This window comes from Microtus ochrogaster, chromosome 24 (assembly GCF_000317375.1).
Source record: "Microtus ochrogaster isolate Prairie Vole_2 chromosome 24, MicOch1.0, whole genome shotgun sequence".
Taxonomy (NCBI): Eukaryota; Metazoa; Chordata; class Mammalia; order Rodentia; family Cricetidae; genus Microtus; species Microtus ochrogaster.
The window spans coordinates 36600090-36621233 of NC_022024.1; the positions used below are offsets into that span (position 1 = coordinate 36600090).

The 21144-nt window shown below is 41.6% G+C and overlaps 1 protein-coding gene across 3 annotated transcripts in view; it reads right to left on the minus strand.

The window, feature by feature from the left end:
- Prdm4 (PR/SET domain 4) overlaps window positions 1-21144 on the minus strand; it is a 34035-nt gene that overhangs the window by 2678 nt on the left and 10213 nt on the right. For all 3 annotated transcript variants that reach the window (XM_013350397.2, XM_026784494.1, XM_026784493.1), the window contains exons 3-11: window positions 20522-20655; window positions 17592-17777; window positions 14007-14801; window positions 11987-12136; window positions 10852-10970; window positions 9257-9342; window positions 8059-8186; window positions 5554-5868; window positions 3884-4052 (exon numbers count right to left, since the gene is read on the minus strand). In XM_013350397.2, coding sequence (XP_013205851.2) covers window positions 3884-4052; window positions 5554-5868; window positions 8059-8186; window positions 9257-9342; window positions 10852-10970; window positions 11987-12136; window positions 14007-14801; window positions 17592-17777; window positions 20522-20654 — 2081 coding nt within the window. In that variant the 5' untranslated portion in view covers window position 20655. The remainder of the gene's footprint in view (window positions 1-3883; window positions 4053-5553; window positions 5869-8058; window positions 8187-9256; window positions 9343-10851; window positions 10971-11986; window positions 12137-14006; window positions 14802-17591; window positions 17778-20521; window positions 20656-21144) is intronic.

Genomic DNA, 21144 nt, shown 5'->3' on the forward strand with positions numbered 1-21144 from the left:
TGTTCCTTTCCATTAATAAAGTATTTACATACAAACAGTCTGCAACTGTCTTTCTGGAGACTTTCAGTTTTACATTTTCACAAGCAAGACTCCATGAACATTTATTTCTCTATTTGTGTTTTTCTTATATATACTGAGAAAAACACTTGCATCAAAAGATGCACCCATCTTCAAGGTCAAAAAAGATAATTCTGTTTTCGGCACACTAACCAAGCACTCTACCACAAAACTACATCTCTCACCCCTAAACAGATCATATCAACAATACTGTCATCTCTAGGGGACCAAACTTGAAACTAACCAATAGACTAGCTGCAGAAACTATAGAGACCTGTGCCCTGATAAAAAGAACAATGACCACAAATTACATAAAAAACAGTTACTTTATAGAACTGTTAGGACCTGGGGATGTATCTCAGTGGTAGAGTACTTGCCTAGCATGTGGAGGAGCCTGATTTTGATTCATCGCGGATGCGGGCACACACGCCCCAAAAGGAAGAAGTATTAGCCTATGTTTAAACCTCAGAGAGGACAAATGTTAAAATAAAAATACACAGGTTAACAGAAGCTCAACTGCTGTGGAATAATCATTCTGCACGCTGCGAAGATGTGACAGCTGACTGACGGTCAGTAGCTAGGCGGGACTTGTGGACACAGAAAGAAGGGAAGTCACCGGGAGATGCAGAGAGATGAATGTGCCATAGAGCATAGATAAGAAATATGGTTAATCTAAAATGTAAAAGCTAGTTAGTAACAAGCCTAAGCTATCAGCTGAGCATTTATAATAGTAAGTCTTTGTGTGGTTATTAGGGAGCCAGTGGTCCTGATGAAAACTCAGCCTACATTCAACAAAACTTTCCCACAAAATTACATTGTGTGGGAATGTATTCAGAAAGAAATAACATCCCCATCTGCCAGAGACATTCTGAAAATTAGTATATCCCATGGCTGGCTCATTTTGCAAAGTGCCCAATGTCCAACTTGATTATGGCTACTTTCTCCACTAGCATGCTGCTGTTACAGCGTTCTTATATGCATCTGCACTGATGAAAGAATTTCCACGACCCCAGAGAGCTTTCAAGCTCTCACACAATACAACTTCTTTTTAATAATCAGGGTCCAATTTTCCAAAGTTTCACACTAGAAATGAAACTAATGACTTCGTTGTAAAAGATCCTTTATAGGGCCAGCAAGATGGCTCAGCAAGTCTGACAACTTGAGTTAAATCCCCAAGACCCACGTGGAGGAAGGGAAGAATCCACAGGTTGTCCTCTGACCTCCCCATGAAAACTATGGCATGCTTGTATCATACACACAAGCAAATACAAATCAATAAGCTTAAAAGATTCTTTGTTATGGTAGCAGATACAGTGGTATCTCCCTGTGACCCCCGCTAATCAGGAGGCTGGGGTCAACCTGAGCTAATAACTAAGGTATAGATCCTGGCTCTCAGTTGAAGTGTTTCTGGTTATACTGTGATTAGAAAGCAGGCAAAATAGCTAAAACCAGAGACTCTTTAGGATATAAAGCTCAAGCCGGGTGGTGGTGATGCAAGCTTTTAATCCCAGCACTCAGGAGCAGAGGCAGGCGGATTTCGGTGAGTTCAAGGCCAGCCTGGTCTGAGAGAGTTCCTAGACAGGCTCCAGAGACAGTGAATTCTCCCTCTTCTAACAGTTGTTCAAAGCTAAGGACAATGGACAACAAATTCTATTTACATCTGCCTACCACCACTATTGACTACTGCAAGAGAGACCATTTCTATTTATTTATTTATCTATTTATCTATTTATTTATTTATTATGTATACGATATTCTGTCTATATGTCTGAAGGCCAGAAGAGAGCGCCAGACCTCTTTACAGATGGTTGTGAGCCACCATGTGGTTGCTGGGAATTGAACTCAAGACCTTTGGAAGAGCAGGCAATGCTCTTAACCACTGAGCCATCTCTCCAGCCCAAGAGAGACCATTTCTTAGGCCCAGATTCAGTAAAACATTGCTAGGCAATCTGCTGCCTGGCATCCCCCTAAACCCTAGACCCCTTGAATTGCCCTCTGTCCACCACACAGCACAGTCTTCACAGAGGAGGTATGTCATGATACCCCTTTCCTTACAGTCCCTCAGTGTCTGCACAACTACACAGATACAATATTGGTGAACTAAACCCTTAAAAAATGCTAAATTATTTTTTTGTTAACCACAATTTCAACACACACACACCCTCAGCACAGAACTACTCCCGAAGGCAGTGAGTAGGGAGCTAGATCTGTCACAGCGCACCAGCATTCTGAGAATGAAATTTAATTTCCTTGGTAGACCTTCAACAGGGAAGTAGCCCAGTTAGTAGATGCCTGCTTAGCACCCAGAGCCTGAACTGGATCCCCAAACAAACAACACATACCTGTGATCACAGCACCCACATTGCATTAGGTTATCCCTAACCACATGGTGAGTTCAAGGCCAGCCAGGACACATGACATCTTACCTCAAAAAAAAGAGATTGTTCACGGCATAGGCTCTGCCTCTCACCACTCTCTCCAAAGTACTCTATTTTCTAACATAAAGAAACAGGTTTACAGGATGGTGGTAGCCAATGCCTTTAATCCTAGCACTCAGGATGCAGATGCAGGTGGATCTCTTTGAGTTTGAGGTCAGCCTGGTCTACAGAGTGAGTCCCAATACAGCTACAGCTGTTACAGAGAAACCCTGCCTAAAAAAACAAAAACAAAACCCAAAAACTAAAACCAAACAAAAAAAACCACACACATTCTGCTTCTGTGTTTCTGCCTCTGTTATTTCACATCCTGATACCATCTAGAATCATCCATTCTCCTTCCTTACTCCACCCATTTTCTTAATTCTAACTGACCTTATGACTAAGCTCAACCAGACCCCTCGGGTTGGCTTACGTACCCCTCTTCAGTATGGGGATTGGACCCCTGATCTTAAACTAAACAACTGCTCTAATACTTAACTGTATTGCCAACCCTTTATTTTGTTTTTAAAATCTATTTTTATTTTACGTGTGCCAATATTTTGCTTGCATGTATTATCTCTGTACCACTTGCCTGCCTGGTACCCACAGAGGCCAGAAGAGTGTGTTGGATCCCCTGGAACTGGAGTTATGGGTGGTTGGGAGCCTAACATGTGGAACCATGGAATAAGATCCAAGTTTTCTGCAAGAGCAGTCAGTGCTTATAACTGCTGAGCCACCTCCCCAGCAGCCCCGTTGTTTTTGCTGGCCTGTAACTCACAATCCTCCATCTACCTCAGTGTCCTGGTGGACGAGACTATAGGAGTATACTGTTGTACCCGGCTGAAGTGCTGCTTCTCCAAGGTCTTCAACCTCCCATGCAAATCAGCATGGCAACTACTTATATTGTCTCACGTCCCAGATTTGAAGCTCTCTGAAGACCATGTCTTTCCTCTCCGTATCTATCTCCTAACACAACACTGAGCATCAGAGGTCATATAAAAACGTATTGGTAAGTGAAATGTTTTAAAAACATAGATAAAAACTAAATAAAAACAATGTATAAAAGGGGGCTGGAGAGCCCTTCCAGAGGACCCAGGTTCAATTCCTAGCACCCACGTGTCAGCTCACCACTGTCCTGTTGTAACTCCAGTTCTAGGGGACCCAACATCCTCACACAGACATACACTCAGGCAAAACAGCAAAGCACATAAAATAAAAATAAATAAAAATTTTTAAAAAAAGAGTGTATAAAAATAAGGAAAGAAACAGGGAAGTGGAATCTTCCACATTAAAACCTAAGCACTCCTTGGCGACCTGGAACAAAGGAGGCAACAGCCTGAGCAGGGGCAAGAACCAGATGCTCACTCAGCATCGCAGGGGCAGGGAACATCTCACTGCAGAGTACTTACTGTGTGTGGATGAGCACATGCTGCTTGAGGTCCTGCCTCCGCATAAACAGCTTGTCACAGTAATCACACTTGAGATTCTTCTCACCCGTGTGGATGACCATGTGGGACTCGAGGTGGGCCTTCTGGGTGAAAGACTTGTCACACAAAGTACACCTGTAATTCTTCTGACCTGCAGATTAACCCACATCATCACACTGAGAATGAAGTGACTACAGATTCTCAGACAAGCAGGCACATCTGGAGAACAGTCCAAGTAAGAATCAAGCAAAACTGACATGTGCTTAGCACTTCATCCCCCTATGTTACCTACCTAAAAACAGTAGAGGCCATTCCATTTATAACCTAAATTAAAGCCAGTAAACATGACCTCCTAAGACCTCTTATCTAAACGTACATATGGCACATGATACAAAGTTTGAAGACAGAAAAACAAAAAGTATTATATCAGTGCCTTGCTAATTTATAAGAATGTGGGGTTAGCAATGTAACCACTGACAGAATGCCTACCCAGCATACCTAAAGCTCTGGATACAACTAACAGCACCACATTAGCCAGGCATGGTGGTGCATGCCTCAGAGCCTAGCATTTGGAGAGTGGATACAAGAGGGTGAGAAAAATCAAGGCAGTGGTGTGCACCTTTAATCCCAGCACTCAGCAGGCAGGAGCAGGTGGATCTCTGAGTTTGAGGCCAGAGTGAGTTCCAGGGCAGTCAGGACTATTACACAGAGAAAGAGAGAAATTCAAGGTCATTCTCAGCAATGAAGTATGAGGCTAGTCTATAGCTAATGAGACTCAGAGAGAGAGATAACAACTCACAAACTATAGCAAATGTCTACAGGTCTAAAGACAGTATTTCCATTGAACAGTTTGTATTTTTCTTTTTTTTTAAACACAGCATGATCTCACAAAGCAAAAATTAAATCAAATCCTTCTAAGTATATTTTAAGAAAACTCTAGATCAGGGGTTGGCGGATGATATGGGGGGAAGGAGGGAGGAAAGAAGGGAAGAAGAAAAGAAAAAGTACAGTGAGTGTTTCTGAAGGACACATGGTCTCTGCTCCAAGCACCCAGTCTTAATGAAATGGAGACTGAAGAAAAAACTCCTTTTAGTAATTTGTAGAACAGACAAGTCAACCAGGAAAGTTAAAATCTCACTGGTTATTTTGTAGTACGCATGGGGGAAAAGAACTGAGGGATTACATACATGCAGACAAAATATCCATACACATAACACAGAATACAAATAGGTCATTTTTTAAGAGCTGCAGAAACTGACGGAAGCTCAAACATGGGAACAGCAGTGTTTACTGAGCACTCCTGAATAACAGCAGGAAGAGCTACAAAGGGAAGCTTGGGTGCTCTGATGGACTCCGTCTGCTAAAATGGAAGCACTAGGATCAACTTCTGATTAGTTACATTCTTCCGGACTCCTTCAAGCTACACAGTAGACTCTTTAAAATGGGATGCCTGTAACTGGAAGGAACACTCCTCGTAGCCTCGGGTATCCCACCTCCCGAGGCTTACCACCCAGTGACACCCTACCTATAGCCATCATACTTTCTATGATAATAGTACAACTTTACCTCCAATAATTTCTTCAGACAAGTCTTTATGGCTACAATTTCTAATTGCTATAAAAACTCCATGTCGATGGTTCAGTACAGCTTACCTGTATGTATTTTGAGGTGTGTCCGCAGGTTGCTTGGATCACTAAAAGCCTTGCTACAAAAATCACACTTGTGGGGCTTCATGCCCATATGACCCATAAAGTGAACGTGGAGTTTGGAAGGAGAGATAAAAGCCTGGGGGCACATGGAACACTTCCACTTCCTTTCCTTGCTGTGGCTCGGCCCATGGCTGCTGCTGTGGCTCTGGCCAGGAATATGGCTATGGATGTGGCTGGTCAGATGAGCTTTGAACTCAGAATAGGAATTGCACTCCTTGCCACAGTTACAGAGGTGCACATCTGGGTGTTCAGGAACACCTTTAAAAAAAAATAAAATCAGTATCTGCTACTTTAATTTCAAAATTATTCTTGGCATTAATTACTGATGATTAAAAGAAATCAAAGAATTTCCCCTTCTGCCTAAATGTCTAACTTGCTCACTACCCATCAAACCAAAACTCCCTGTTCAGTGCCAAATTCCTGTCATCTAAAGTAGTACACCAGAACACACAAAAAGTACTTGGTAAACATGGGATTATTAAGATCTTTTTCAGAAAGCATATTCAACATGTAGATGAATGAAAATAGACCCATATCTATCACCATGCACAAAACTCAAATCCAAATGGATCAAAGACCTCAACATAAAGCCAGGCACACTGAACCTTATAGAAGAGAAAGTGGGACGTACATTTGAATGCATTGGCACAGGAGACCACTTCCTAAATATAACCCCAGCAGCACAGACACTGAGAGAAACAATAAATGGAACTTCCTGAAACTGAGAAGCTTCTGTAAAGCAAAGGACATGGTCAACAAGACAAAATGGCAGTCTACAGAATGGGAAAAGATCTTCACCAACTCCACAGCAGACAGGGGGCTGATCTCCAAAATACACAAAGAACTCAAGAAACTGGTCATCAAACGAATAATCCAAGAAAAAAAAATGGGGTACAGACCTAAACAGAGAACTCTCTACAAATGACTCTAAAATGGCTGAAAAAACACTTAAGGAAATGTTCAACACCCTTAGCCATCAAAGAAATGCAAATCAAAACAACTATGAGATTCTATCTTACACCTGTAAGAATGGCCAAGATCAAAAACACTTAGACAACTTATGCTGGAGAGGTTGTGGAGTAAAGGGAAAACTTCTGCATTGCTGGTGGGAGCACAAACTTTATACAGCTGCTTTGGAAATCAGTATGGCAATTTCTCAGAAAATTAGGAAACAACCTTCCTCAAGACCCAGCAATACCACTTAAGGGTATATAACCAAAGAATGCTCTATCATACCACAAGGACATGTGCCAACTATGTTCATAGCAGCATTGTTTGTCATAGCCAGAACCTGGAAACAACCTAGATGCCCCTTGGCAGAAGAATGGATAAAGATGTGGTACATTTACACAATGGAGTGCCACACAGCAGAAAAAAAATGACATCTTGAAATTTGTGGGCAAATGAATGGATCTAGAAAACAAAAAACCATATTGAGTGAGATAACCCAGACCCAGAAAGACAAATATAATATGTACTCACTCATAAGTGTCTTTTAAACATAAAGCAAAGAAAAACCAGCCTACGATTCACAATGCCAGAGAACTTCAACAAAGAGGACCCAAGAGTGCATGAATATAATCTACATGGGAAGTAGAAAAAGACAAGATCTCCTGAATAAATTAGGAGCATGGGGATCATGGGAGAGGGTAGAAGGGGAGGGGGGAAGGAAAGGAGGGGAGCAGAGAAAAATATATAGCTCAATAAAAATAATTTTAAAAATTAAAAATTTATGTGAAAAAAACAGGCTTAAGAAAATGCATATAGACAGTCATAGAAGAAAAATAAATGATTTATAAATAACAATAAAAAAGAATAAGCAAAAAAAAAAAGATCTTTTTCCTTGGGAAATCATTTGCATGTTGAAGTGCACAGAGTCTTAAACTTGTCAATGTAACACACTGGAAAGAGGCAAAAAACACATTAAATCAAACCCAAGGGACTTTGCTAACTTTCAAGAAGTTCAAAAAAGCAATTTTAGGGACTTGCAAGCCCTGATTCAAAGTCCTACCACAAAAGATTATTTATTTGAAACAGTAACAACCTAGTGAAGAACTACAGATTTCTGTCACCTCACACATAAAGAGCTAACAACTTGCTTTCATAACACTACCACTGTGAAATCTATCATGGGAGATTTGTTTGTATTGTTCTCAAAACTGCCAGTGGAGTTAAACCTTGATTCAGAGGGTGGAGTCCAATTCAGCTGACTATAATAAACCATAGAGTTTTCAGGCCAAACCCGATGAAGATAGAAAGCCACAGAGAGGAAGGAGGACTTGGAAAGACCTGACGTCTTTTCAGTCTGGGAAGGTGGAGAAGATGGCCAGCTGACCCTTGCTCCATCGCTCCGTGGATCTATCAGGTTTATTCCTAATACATGACTCCCGAGCTTTATTTATGAACAATAAAAGTAGTGGCAAACTCTCTTACTGGTCACAGACTTACCAATCTGTTGAGCATAATCCCGGCTATAATAGAATAGCAGTTCATTTTCAGGGGGGATGTCTTGTGAGGTACAGAAATAGATTTTTCCATCATGGGGATAAGCCACCAAATTTTGTTCTTCACGGTTCCTACATAGTCACATGGAAAAGATCAATCAAGTATAAAAGAACAGACCTCATTATGTTGCTCAGGCTGGTTGTAAACTCCTGGCCTCAATTAACTTTTCATTCAGCCTGCCAATCAGCTAGGGCTACAGGTGTACACCACCATACTTGGCTTAAGGGTGCTTTTTATTCAGTGCTATGCATCAAACTAAAGCCTTACACAAACTAGGCAATCAATCCTACCACTAAGCTACATCTCCTACCCCTTGAGTACAGTAATTCTGAATATACACTAGACATGTCAAGTCCTCTATAGCAGCACCCAATATAAAAGCTTAGACGGAACTAGTCTATCATTTCTGTCATTCTCTATCTACCCTATTAGGGATTGTGAAATAAAACTTACTGGGTTACATAGGTGGTTATCCTTTATAGTCAGAAACACTACAGACTGTTACTAGATTCACAATGAGTAAAGAGGTACCTAGGCATGGGTAATTCACACCTGTAATCCCAGTACTCAAGAGGTAGTGACAGGATTGCTCCAAGTCCCAGGCCAGCCTGATATACATAATGAGATCCTATCTCAAAACAATCAAAAGGTAAATAAAATGAAGTGTTCCTGTTAATGTTGAGGGTCCCAATCGTGTTCAAGATAACTGGCCTAGAACTTGTAGAGGATCCACCTGCGACAGGCTCCCAAGTATTGGGTGCTGGGTAACATAGGCTTGAATCACAATGCCCATGAAGTCTTAAAATTTTCTTTATGCCAAATATATAAAGACAGAACGCTAACAAAAATTAACTCCAATAAAAGCCTGAAAAAGACTATCACTGATATGAAGAGGCATTCCCTGGCAAACTCAGGGATGAGTGTATCATTCTTCACTGCACCAGAAGCTGAATAAAATGTTTATTTAAAAAAGACATACTCTGCTTTACAGTCACCCAATCAGCTACAACAGAATGAATGCTGAAAAGGCTTGGGCTTTAAGCATGTCAAGTGTGGTAACTTGTGTTCTGCATATTTTGTGTAAAGTTTCCTACTGAAAAACTATCTGAATGGTAACAGCCCCCATCTAAATCCCCCTTACCTGGCTTTGCGCACAAACATCATCCAGTTACACTCATTTTCATCAGTTGTAATGATGCAGAACTCTAGGACACCACTGTGGTAGATCTGCCAACAGAAGGCAAGCACACACATCAAGAGAATTCTGTTAGTAAAGAGCTAGCGCCCTCTCTATGTTCATGTCACCCCCCCCTTCCTGTCTCCAGACCCACAAGAGCGAGCATCAGCAGTCTTTAGGTGCTGCTCCAAGTACAGAATGAAGTCATTCTTGAATGCCTTTTGGCTAAGAAGGTAAAATACAGTCTACCTGTCTGTCTTTACCAACACTACCAGGTAGGTACAGTGGGAATGACTGTCTCCTAAGGACAGAGGATTACCCCCACCCATTTTTCCAGTCAGACATCCAAATTAAAGTCCCCTATGATGCACTGCCTCCCTGTTTCACTTTTGTACCCAGCATTCTTTAAGATTCTATATTTATATGCTACTAATATAGCTATTGATGTCAAAACCTTATGTTCCCATTAGGAAACTAGAGAAATGATTGTAACTAATTCTAGAACTATTCCTTATTTCAAATATTAAAGGAATGTTTGGTTAATTAAAAGTGACTTTTATGTCAGGCATGCCTTTAATCCCAGCACTCAGGAGGCAGAGGCAGGCAATCTCTGAGTTTGAGGCCAGTGTGGTCTATGAAGTGAGTTACAGAGATAGTCAAGACTATACAGAAAAACTCTGTCTCAAAAAAAAAAAAAAACGAAACTGAAATTAAACCAAAAAACAAAATCAAACAAACAAAAAAAAACCAACACGTTTATTTTATAAACAAAGTTCATAGCTTCAGCAGTCACAAGAAATCAAAATGCGTAAAATGATTAAAATGAGAGCTAAGATAGCCTGATGGCTAAGAGCAGTAGCTACTCTTGCAGAGACTCTGGGTCCAGTTCTCAGCTCCCAAATGGAGACTCAAAGTGTGTAGAACTCCAGTTCCAGAGACTCTGACACCCTCTTCTGGTCTCTACAGGTACTGCACAAAGTGGGACACATGCATTCAGACACACATAAAAAAATATAGGTAAATCTTTGAAAGAGACCAAAATCACTACAATAATCCATACAATGAAAACTGTATCGGCTTATCCCCTATTTGTTCAGCAGCTGGTACACTGCTGTAATGCTTTTACACCGGAAATAAGAGAATGTAACACAAAATAAATAATGGACAGGTGAATGCGCTCTCGGTCTTGCATACTTTGACTTGTCCCTTTTTTGTTTGTTTGTTGTTTTTGTTTTTTCTTTTTGTTTTTCGAGACAGGGTTTCTCTGTGGTTTTGGAGCCTGTCCTGGAATTAGCTCTTGTAGACCAGGCTGGTCTCGAACTCACAGAGATCCACCTGCCTCTGCCTCCCGAGTGCTGGGATTCAAGTCGCCACCAACGCCCGGCTGACTTGTCCCTTTTTAAACCATCATAAAACAATGAAAACAGCCCGAAATGTCAAGCATGACAGTGGCATGGATAATTCCAACATTTGGGAAGCTGAAGAGGAGGACTCAGAGATTGAAGCCAGCGTGGGTTACAGCAGCAGCCAAAAGTCAGAGAAGTTCCTTCAACACTGACCTTCCAGACGTGGTTAACTGCCTTGTCTGTCCACTCTGCTACTTCCATGGAGTGACTCTGCTGACCAATTAGAGGCCCAAAGCAAGTCCGCACAGGAATGGTTTCTGCAGTCCATACACCTACCAATGGAAGGACACCAACCACAGAATGACTTGAACAGCTAACAAGGGTACTGAGGCAGGAGCTCAACCCGCACAAAAAATCTCATTTCACGCCAGGCGGTGGTGGCGCACGCGTTTAAACCCAGCACTTGGGAGGCAGAGGCAGGAGGATCTCTGTGAGTTCGAGGCCAGCCTGGTCTACAAAGGGAGTTCCAGGACAGGCTCCAAAGCTACCGAGAAACCCTGTCTCGAAAAAAACAAAAAACAAAACAAAACAAAATCTCATTTCACTAATGCTAACAATTTCTGATGTGTCAGCCACTCTAGACAGCTAAGACTTGTGGGTCCAAGCCTACAGTAACAGACCAGAAAGATGGGTCAGTACTTGCCCTGAAAGCCTGATGACTCTACTACCAAACGTTGTTCTCTGACCTTCACAAGTGTTTCATGGCATGTGTGCACATGTATTCGCACAAACATGCCAAGAGTACACGCGCGCACATGCACACATACATTAAACTGAAATGCAGAAAAAGCAAAATCAAATCCCTCTGTATATAAACAAAACCTACATCCCTCCATATTATTTTGGAATAAGCAAGAGACCAAGGAAGTTTATCAAAAAAAGCAATTTATATAAATTAAGCTCCTGAAATATCTTATTGCATGTATTATCTGAGCTGTTTAGTGTTTTCAGAATTCATCCCTGAGCTATGGCTGAAAAATAATAAACCTAATTTCATATTTTCAAAGGGCACAGCATGGTGGCATGGTAGTTGTGACTGGACGGAACAGCTGAGAACAGAGGTCTCCAGAGACTCAGGCCAGGATTTGTCTTTCTGTTCAATTCTGACTCAGGGGAGACTTCAACCCTAAATTCTCATAGGCTTTATTGTTCTCACCATCAGAAGTCAGCTATTCCCTAACAGTATACATTTTAAATCACTGACTTCTATCTAGATCAACAAATCACTAATTACACACAGACTTGACAACTCCATCCCATAAGGAAAGGAAACGTCCAGTATTCTTACCGACTTCTGTCCCCACAATGGATGGACGGAGAACAAGTTGCTTTGGGAGGGACAGCCTTGCTCTGCTCTCTATTGGTGCGTCAGGAACAAAAGTCACTGGGCCGTGATCAGGGCAGTCTGAGGGGTAGGCTCGGTCACAGAGAGTGCACCCTGTAGACAGCATGCGTGAAAGACACAGATGGGTATAGTACATGTGAGTTAAATTTTCATTTTGTATCAAATGCTAATTACTAAATTAACCAGTAAGAAGGGTCTTAGTTACATTTATCATAGACTTTAAAGACCAATACAGAGGGGCTTCTCACTGACTGCCTTCTGAATTTTGGACCCGATTGTTCACTCTATGCAAAAGCTCTTCTGTACTCTTACCAGACGGTTTCATCCCACTGCCATGGCCATGCCTCTAGGCAATCCCTCCTGAGCTCCATTAGACATCTCTACTGAACACCTTACACACTGAATCAGCATCTAAAACGGATTCAGCCCCACCTTCCAGCATGGAGGAGACAGAGCTTTCTTTCTAACACTTCCCCTTATGCTACCTGCATGCTCTAAATGACAATTCCACAAAAGGTTTACTTTTTTCATCTTACTTCTGTGAAGACAGAAAATCACCTTTCACTGAAATTCAGCATTATCTCCCTACAATACTTGCCTCCAACAAGTCTAACGGCTCACACTGCAGGAGAACCCCATACCAGTCCTTACTCCTAGAACCCTTACGGGTACGTTCTGTTCCTACTTGTCTCTCTAGGAGACTGTTGCCTCAGCCCTATTTTCCACCGCGGCCATCTGAACCATGTATGATTCTTTTCATTCTAGGCACGCGCAGGTGCCAACGCCTGTCTTCCTACAATGTCCTCAGGCCTATGCTAACACATATGCTGCCCTCTGTGGCTGGCGTGCTCACCCTTCCACACCTAGTTACTCGTAAGCACCACGAATCCCATCATGACACGTTTACTGTTATTATGTACTACAGTGGCCTGTGTTTCATCCATGCTTCCCATCAGGCACAAGTCCTCAAGGTCTGTACTCTTGGTAACTGTGCCCTGCCCCCTGCATCTGGCAGAGCACAGCAGACAGTGCGCAGATGAAGTTTCTTATGGCTTAAGAACAAAGTGAAAACCAACAAATCAACCATTTTTATACAGAACCTTTACATGCCTAACTACCGTAATTCATACACTCTAAGACAAACCACTGCATAGCAATATACATTTCCCAAAGTTATAAAAGTGACCTAGCATTTTTATCTTCTGGCACATGCTGAAAGAACACAATGTGTATCACCAAGATTACTTGTGTCAAGTTTCACTCCTGTAAGGCTGTTTGAGAGATACCTTCATATCACAGGGCTACAACTAACTGGTAAAATACAGACATGACTATACTGTCTGTTTGTTCCAAGAAATCAATGTAAGAACCAATAAACTCATATATTACCTGACTTGAAAAAGCGGCATCAGATTAATAAAAGGATAATACGAGGGCAAAGAAAAATACCAAAGTGAAATTCCTTGCTATACTCCCTTAACTAACATCAGACTATACCAAACACTAGTCAAAACAATGGCATTCTATTTATTTTTATTTCTTTTTATTTATTTTATTTTTTTTTTTTGGTTTTTCGAGACAGGGTTTCTCTGTAGTTTTGGAGCCTGTCCTGGCACTAGCTCTTGTAGACCAGGCTGGTCTCGAACTCACAGAGATCCGCCTGCCTCTGCCTCCCGAGTGCTGGGATTAAAGGCGTGCGCCACCACCGCCCAGCAACAATGGCATTCTAAAACCAGTATTGAGCGGACTCAGCAATTAAGAGCACTCATTATGCTAGCAGAGGATCCAGTTTTGGTTCCCAGAACCCACATGATGGCTCACACTATCTGTAACTCCAGTTCCAAGGAATCCAACACTGTCCTAGTTTCTGCAGGCACATGCATGCAGGCAAAACCCTCAAACACATGTAATTTTAAAAAACAAAACCCAGAATTTTCAGAAGAGAACAGAGAAGCACACTCACAAATTGTAAACAAGGTTGCCATGTTTTCCTTGTTTGAATTGGAGTCTTCCATTTGCAGCGAAGGTGGTACAAAAGCCAAGCTGTCTGAGGATACATCTACATGACCTGTCCCCATAGCAACCTCCTGCGTGATGGAAGAGACAGCCACAGGCTCTAGGCTAAGGCCAACTTCATGGAGGGAAACAGATTCTAGAGAGGCGAGGTTGTGTGAGGTAGAGAGTGCCACGCTTACAGAGTTGGTGCTCATGGCCACAGTGTGGATGGAGTCACTGAGGGCGCCGTCAGACATCCCATTGACCCGATTTGCAATGTGGTCTGTCTCCATGACCACAGGAAGCTCTAGACCACTCCCATGAATGGGTATCACACCGCCATGTCCTACAGTGTCTGCTGTCAGGTTGTTGCCCACAGAATCCACAGAGAGAGGTTCATGACTTCTGGAGCCATTGGGGATTTGCGAATGGTCTCCTGCAACACCATCCATTGTAAGCTCCTCTGCCATTCCATCTGTAGAGATTGGGCTGGTAACCCTAGAAACATTCTCCATAGTGATTGTTGTGTCCAATGCCACTTCATGGCCATCATTAGGATGAAGACTTTGGGCACCATGTGTGTTCACAGAACGAGAGTCTATTGAAACAACACCTAATTCTAATCCAACATTTCCATTGGCCTGATAAGGATCTAGTGCTGAAGGGCTGTTGGTGATAGACAACGCTGTATTACCATCAACATTTATAGAGTTGGGGTGGATATACTGAGGAGGTGGTCTGTCAGCCAAGTAAGATAAAATGCCTGAGAAAAGAAGAGATATCAGAGAAAAAATATTATCACACTGTTATTATATATAAGAAATTTCAAGTGCTAGGAACCATTTTCCTTACAAATACAACTGAGTTAAAGATCCTGCTACTTCTTTAATCAATATCTATACAAGTAGTACATACACCATTCTGAGTTTCTCTATGAAACTCAAATCCTAAACACATGAAGCTGATCTGACAAAGCCAACTAGACACACCCTAAATGGGATCTCTAATCTCTATGTGGTCCTCAATTCTTCGGTCCTAAGATACTAAAAGCTGCCCCACAAAAAGTAAATAAATAAGAAAAAGAAAGATAGGTAGGTAAGTAGATAGATAGCAAGCCAGGCGGTGGTGGCGCATACCTTTAATCCCAGTACTCAGAAGGCAGAGGCAGGAGGATCTCTGTGAGTTCGAGGCCAGCCTGGTCTACAGAGCGAGTTCCAGGACAGCCAGGGCTGTTACAGAGAAACGCTATCTCAAACAACAAAATAAATAGATAAACAAAAATAAATAAAATATGTAAATAAGCAATAAAATGATTTAAGAACTTTTATATAAAATTATCAAAGCAAATTGATTCAAAACAAAACTACAGAAACTTTTTTTGCAGGGGACCTGTTAGGATCAGATCCAGGGTCTCCAAAAAAAAAAAAAAAAGTCTTACTATTAAACTACTTCTCAAGTCCACAGCTATGCTTCTAAGGCTATGGGACATCACCTGAGGTACTTCTGGTAGGAGAGTATATATTAAAGCACAGCACATTATGAACCCAAAAATGACCACACTGTCTTGAATAAAATGTTCCATTTACAAGAACCTTCCCTAAATGTATTTTGTAAATGTACACAAAGACACCAGAATAGCTAAGAACATCAGCTATAATGACAATAAGACCTGGGAAAATCAAGTTGCCCAACAATACTGATGTAATATGCCATTACATTCAGTAGTCTGTTTGTTCTGAGACAGACACAGTCTAGTCTACATTCCTGATATCCTTGCTTCAGCCTCCTAAACATTGGAATTACCAGTATGTTATCCAAAAAGACCATTATGGGTGTTGGGCTCAAAGGCACACTCCTATAATTCCAGCACTTGGCACAGAGGCAGGCAAGGGTCTGAGTTCAAAGTTAGCCTGGTCTACACAGTGAGTTAGTTCTTAGGCCGGCCAGGCTACACAGTGAAAACCTATTTCAGAGGAGGATGGAGAGAGGGTATGAAAACCATGGCAGTAGCAGGACAAACACAAAGTAAAAGAGACACACAATGGTAGAGAATCATGGTCTTAAATCATGAAAACCATAACCATCAGTACTCCCAAAAAACCACAAGTCCAATAGAAGGACAATGTGGCTTCCCTTTTCTCCCTGTTTGCTAAACTGTCTGAAAGAGTATATATAATACTTTTAGAACAGAATAAAAAGTCAATAAACTTTAAGCAGTACAGATAGCTGGTAAACTAGAATTACTACAGAATCAATATTCACTTTATATAAAAACTGGTTAGCTGGAGTTGGGGGGATGTGGATGGTGTACACCTTGAATCCCAATACTCAGGCAGCAGAGGGGTGATCAAGAACAGCCTAATCTACAGAGTGAATTCCAGGACAGCCAGGACTACGGACTACACAGAGAATCCCTGTCTCAAGAAAACAAAAATAAATACATAAATAAATAAAACAAAATTATACCATAGGGAACTGAAAGATTACTCAGCAGACAAATCACTGCTAGGTAACTCTAAAAGACCTGAGTTTATATCCCCAATGCCCATGTAAAATCCCAGGAGGGTGTGGTGACCCACCTATAATCCCACAGATCACTGAAACACAAACTATTAACTCAGCATGTTCTGGGTCCAGTGAGACCCAGCTTCACTCTGTAAGGTGGAAAACAACTGAGTAAGACAAGCAGCCTTAACCTCTAGCCTCCACACGCACCAACATATACCTGCACACTCGTACACACGCAAAAAAAAAAAAACAAAAAAAAAAAAACAAAAAACATAAACCAGGTGTGGTGGAGCTCATCTATAATCCTGACACTGAGTTTGAGGCCAGCCCTGCCTACACAGCAGATTCCAGGACTACAAGCAAGACCCTGTCTCAAACCAACAACAAAAATCCCCATGCCTGCCAGGTGGTGGTGGCGCATGCCTTTAAAGACAGATGGATCTCTGTGAGTTCGAGGCTAGCCTGGTCTACAAGAGCTAGTTCCAGGACAGGCTCAAAAGCTAGAGAAACCCTATCTTGAAAGCCAAAAAAAATTAAAAAAAAAAAAATTCCTCATGTCTGTAATTTAGTACTTTGAAGGTGGAAAGCAAGAGAATTGGAAACAAGGTATTCTCTGCTATATAGGCAGTTGCCCAATCTCAAAATAAAAAAGGGCTTCGGAGTAGCTCATGGTAATATGCCTTTGCATCATGCATGAGGCCTAGGTTCAATCCCCACCAAAAAACCAAAACCACTTCAAAAAAACCAAAACAATTTTAAAAGATTAAAACTACACTAATAACACTATGAAAAAAAATTATCTTTACCAAACTGCTTCTTTCATATTAAACCATATGCAGGTTCTAAGCAAAGCATACAATTATCAACAAATCCAGAGACTGCTATCCAATAATGACAGAGAAAAAGATATTTAATCCTAATCTCCAAAAACTGAGGTCAGAATGGTTCCATCCACCTCCCCCACACAACCATAAAACTTACCCGGTAGAAGGGTTCCATCCCCCATTCCCCTATCTTCCCCCAACTCAATAACTATAAAACTTACCAGGTAGAATAGTTCTGAAGTAACTGCTCTCTAGGTGCGGGTAAGGCGGTGGAGGTAGGGTGTAGTTTCTTTCGGGTAACCCACACATCACCCCTCGATCTCCAATGCCCATGGGGAGCATCAGAGACAAGGCAGAAGGCAGAGAGCTCAGGGAGGGACCCAGGTTTGGAATTGCCACTGGGAGACCTTGAAAAAAAATTTTTTTCTTAATTAAAAGATTAGTATCTAAAAACCACTGGAAAAACTTAGAATTTAGAGAAACAAAAGAATCTCCCTGGTAGCCCTTTGTAACCCAAGACACTATTGGATAACATCTACACCATAACCAAACATTCCCAGTCCCCAGATTACTTCTCAGAAAGGATCTATGTTGCCCAGGCTGACCTATGACCTAATGGAATGCTGGGATTACAAGTATGCATGACCAAACCTGGCTCTCAAATTAGTGTGTACGTGTGCACATCGTTTTTAAAGTGCTAAACTGGTCCTCCAGTTGTTTCTCCCAAACACCAAAACAATTAACAATCTAGTTTGAATAACAATTCAGAGAACAAATTACTTTAACAACAAAAACAAGGGGCTGGAGAGATGGCTCAGTGGTTAAGAGCATGTACTGTTCCAGCAGGACCAGAGTTCAGTTCCCAGCAGCCACATCACTGTAACTCTAGCTCCAGGCCAGAACCTCATGTGCATATACTTACACATCACTACAAAGAGTAAAAAATGACTCCTTAAGGGAAATAAACATTAAAAAAACAACAGTTCACAGGTGTGGTCTCTTGCAGTTAATTTTTTTTTTGTTTTGTTTTTTGTTTTTTGTTTTTTGAAACAGGGTTTCTCTGTTGCTTTGGAGCCTGTTCTGGAACTAGCTCTTGTAGACCAGGCTGGCCTCGAACTCACAGAGATCCGCCTGCCTCTGCCTCCCAAATTCTGGGATTAAAGGCGTGCACCACCAACACCCGACTAGTGATAGCTTTTTTAAAGCTTTATTTTCCCTTTTTAATCACTACACATTTCACTTTTAAAACACTCAAATGCTTGGCATGGTGGTGCATTACTGTAATCCCAGTACCAAGAAGGCAGAGGAAGAAAGATTTTGAGTTTAGGCCAAGCCTGGGCAACATAGTGAGAGACCCTGTCTAAAAATGTAACAAACAAAATCCAGTATGTCTATACTTGGAATCCAGCCACATTAAAGTTAGATATGGATCTATATGTGTTTCTTTTCAGCCCTTTCTCTACGTGTTATACTCTATAATCAAAACAGTTTGAACTTTACCCACCCTGGATTATACCCATGTACGAAATGCTTAAACGACCTTTCCTGTGCCCAAGCGTTAAATGAAAACCCACCAACTTAGTGCTGATTTGCATATTTTGGTCAAAGGGAGTATTTTTTAATATAAACCTTTTCTTAAAGACTACCTTCTAAAGAAATGCCTAAGAGATAGACAGGTTAACAGTTCTTTTAAAGTTTCAAAGCCAAGGCTGGCCTTCAACTCCTCCTTCCTGCCTATATGACTAAATGTTGAGGTTATAGCATACACTACTATGCTTTTATAACTTTATTCTGTGGGGTTGGAGATATGGCCCAGCTAAAAGCATTTGCTACACCTATAAAGTGCCCAGGTTCAGAGTGTTAGCACCCACATGATAGTTCACAACCATCTGAAACTTCAATTCCAAGGGATCTGACTCCCTCTTCTGGTCTCTGTGGGCACAATGCACATATGTGGTATATACAAAAGTGATCCTGGGTCTGCCTCAGATTATCAGTGTGTAAAGAAGCACCATGTTTTCAACAAGAATCCAACAAATCACACAAATAAACTTTAATTTTTTAAAAATCTCTTGTGTTGACACTTTAAGGAAGGAAATGCTAATTTTAGTTAATCTGGCTGCTGCATTTTATTAATTCAGGATAAAATTCTCTACAAATAACTACTTAAACATCTTTTACACATTACTTAAAATACTAAGCGTAAGTCCAATACAACATTATGAGGCTACATACATATCCTGAACAATCAACAGTTTGTTCAACTCATTTCTCATTCCAATAGAAGAGGGAAAGAAAGTGGACAAAGGGGTTCAGAGCCAAGTGTGGTGGCACAGGCCTGCAATCCCAGCACTTGAGAGCCAAGTGTGGTGGCACAGGCCTGCAATCCCAGCACTTGAGAGGCGGAGCCAGAGGGTCAAGAGTGCAAGGTCACCCTGGTTATATTAAGACTGGGGTCCAAGGGGCTGGAGAGATGGCTCAGAGGTTAAGAGCACTGGCTGATCTTCAAGTCCCTGAGTTTTCAAGTCCCAGCAACCACATGGTGGCTAACAACCATCTGTAATGAGACCTGGCGCCCTTTTCTGGCCTGCAGGCATGCGTGTGGACAAAACACTGTATACATAATAAATAAATCTTTAAAAAAAAAAAAAAAGACTGGGTTCAAGACCTCTTCTCAAATAGAACAAAATCTCCCAACAACAAAAAAAGGGAGTTAAGTGTTTAGGCATAGGAGAGGAAAAAAATGAGCTTCCTCTCCTGTTTCTGCCCATGCTCACAGGGAGTCCCACATAGCTCCATCTCTCTCACCACTTTCCCACAAAGCCAGGCCTTGCATGTTCCCACAGATGCTCAGTTTCCAACCTAAAACAAGCCCAATTAAATGTTTCGGGAACTTCAGAGAAAATTTAACCTAATCCTCATCTATTAATTAGGGACACAATGTCAATGTCAATCAGTTGAGTATGAGAAGCCCTGGATAAAAAGCTCTAAATGAAAGAGAGTAACCCAAAAGAAAGAAATGCTACTCCCATTAGGATGGTGCAACTACACAAAACCCTTGCAGAGGCCGCTCACTAGTTTCTCTGTTGTACCCTGAAACACACTCAGAACTGACTGAACGCAATGTTTGAGTGCAGTGGCTCCCACTCACCTGGGGCAGAGATGGTGCTGTGAGAGGGAGAGGCAGCCAAACCCAGGTGACTTCCTGAGACTGGCAGGGCATTGCTCACAGAGGATGAAGACAGCTGCTCCATCCCCACTGGGCTCAAATTCATGTCATTCATCCTAGGAAAGAGCATACACCACCTCAGTAAGCTCATGTTAAAAGAGCCGAGACTCTGGCGATGGGGAATGGAACCTGACCAGCTGCTCTGCGCGCACATGACTCGAAAACCACAAGAAGGACTGTGATTCCGAGTTAACTATGCAGGTCAATGTCACATACCATACACAGGACTTGAATTCCATCTACCTTGCTCCAAAACCTACACAAGCACCAAACACACAAGCCAACAATCTACAGCTCTGGCTATAGTGGCTTATTTTGTTTGTTAAACCACCCAATCTTTTCTTCTCATGGTAGGTACTATTTCCATTGGGCTTACCTGCTCAAACCAGTAGCTTTTAGACATTCTATTTTAAAGTACTTGAAGTTTTACTAACCCTCTTTATAGTGAGGTAAAGGTAATCCAGGGTCTGATTCATATTGTCAATGGCATAAAGAAGCACCATGCTCGCCTAAGGATCTCACACACTGACAGTCAACAGTATCCA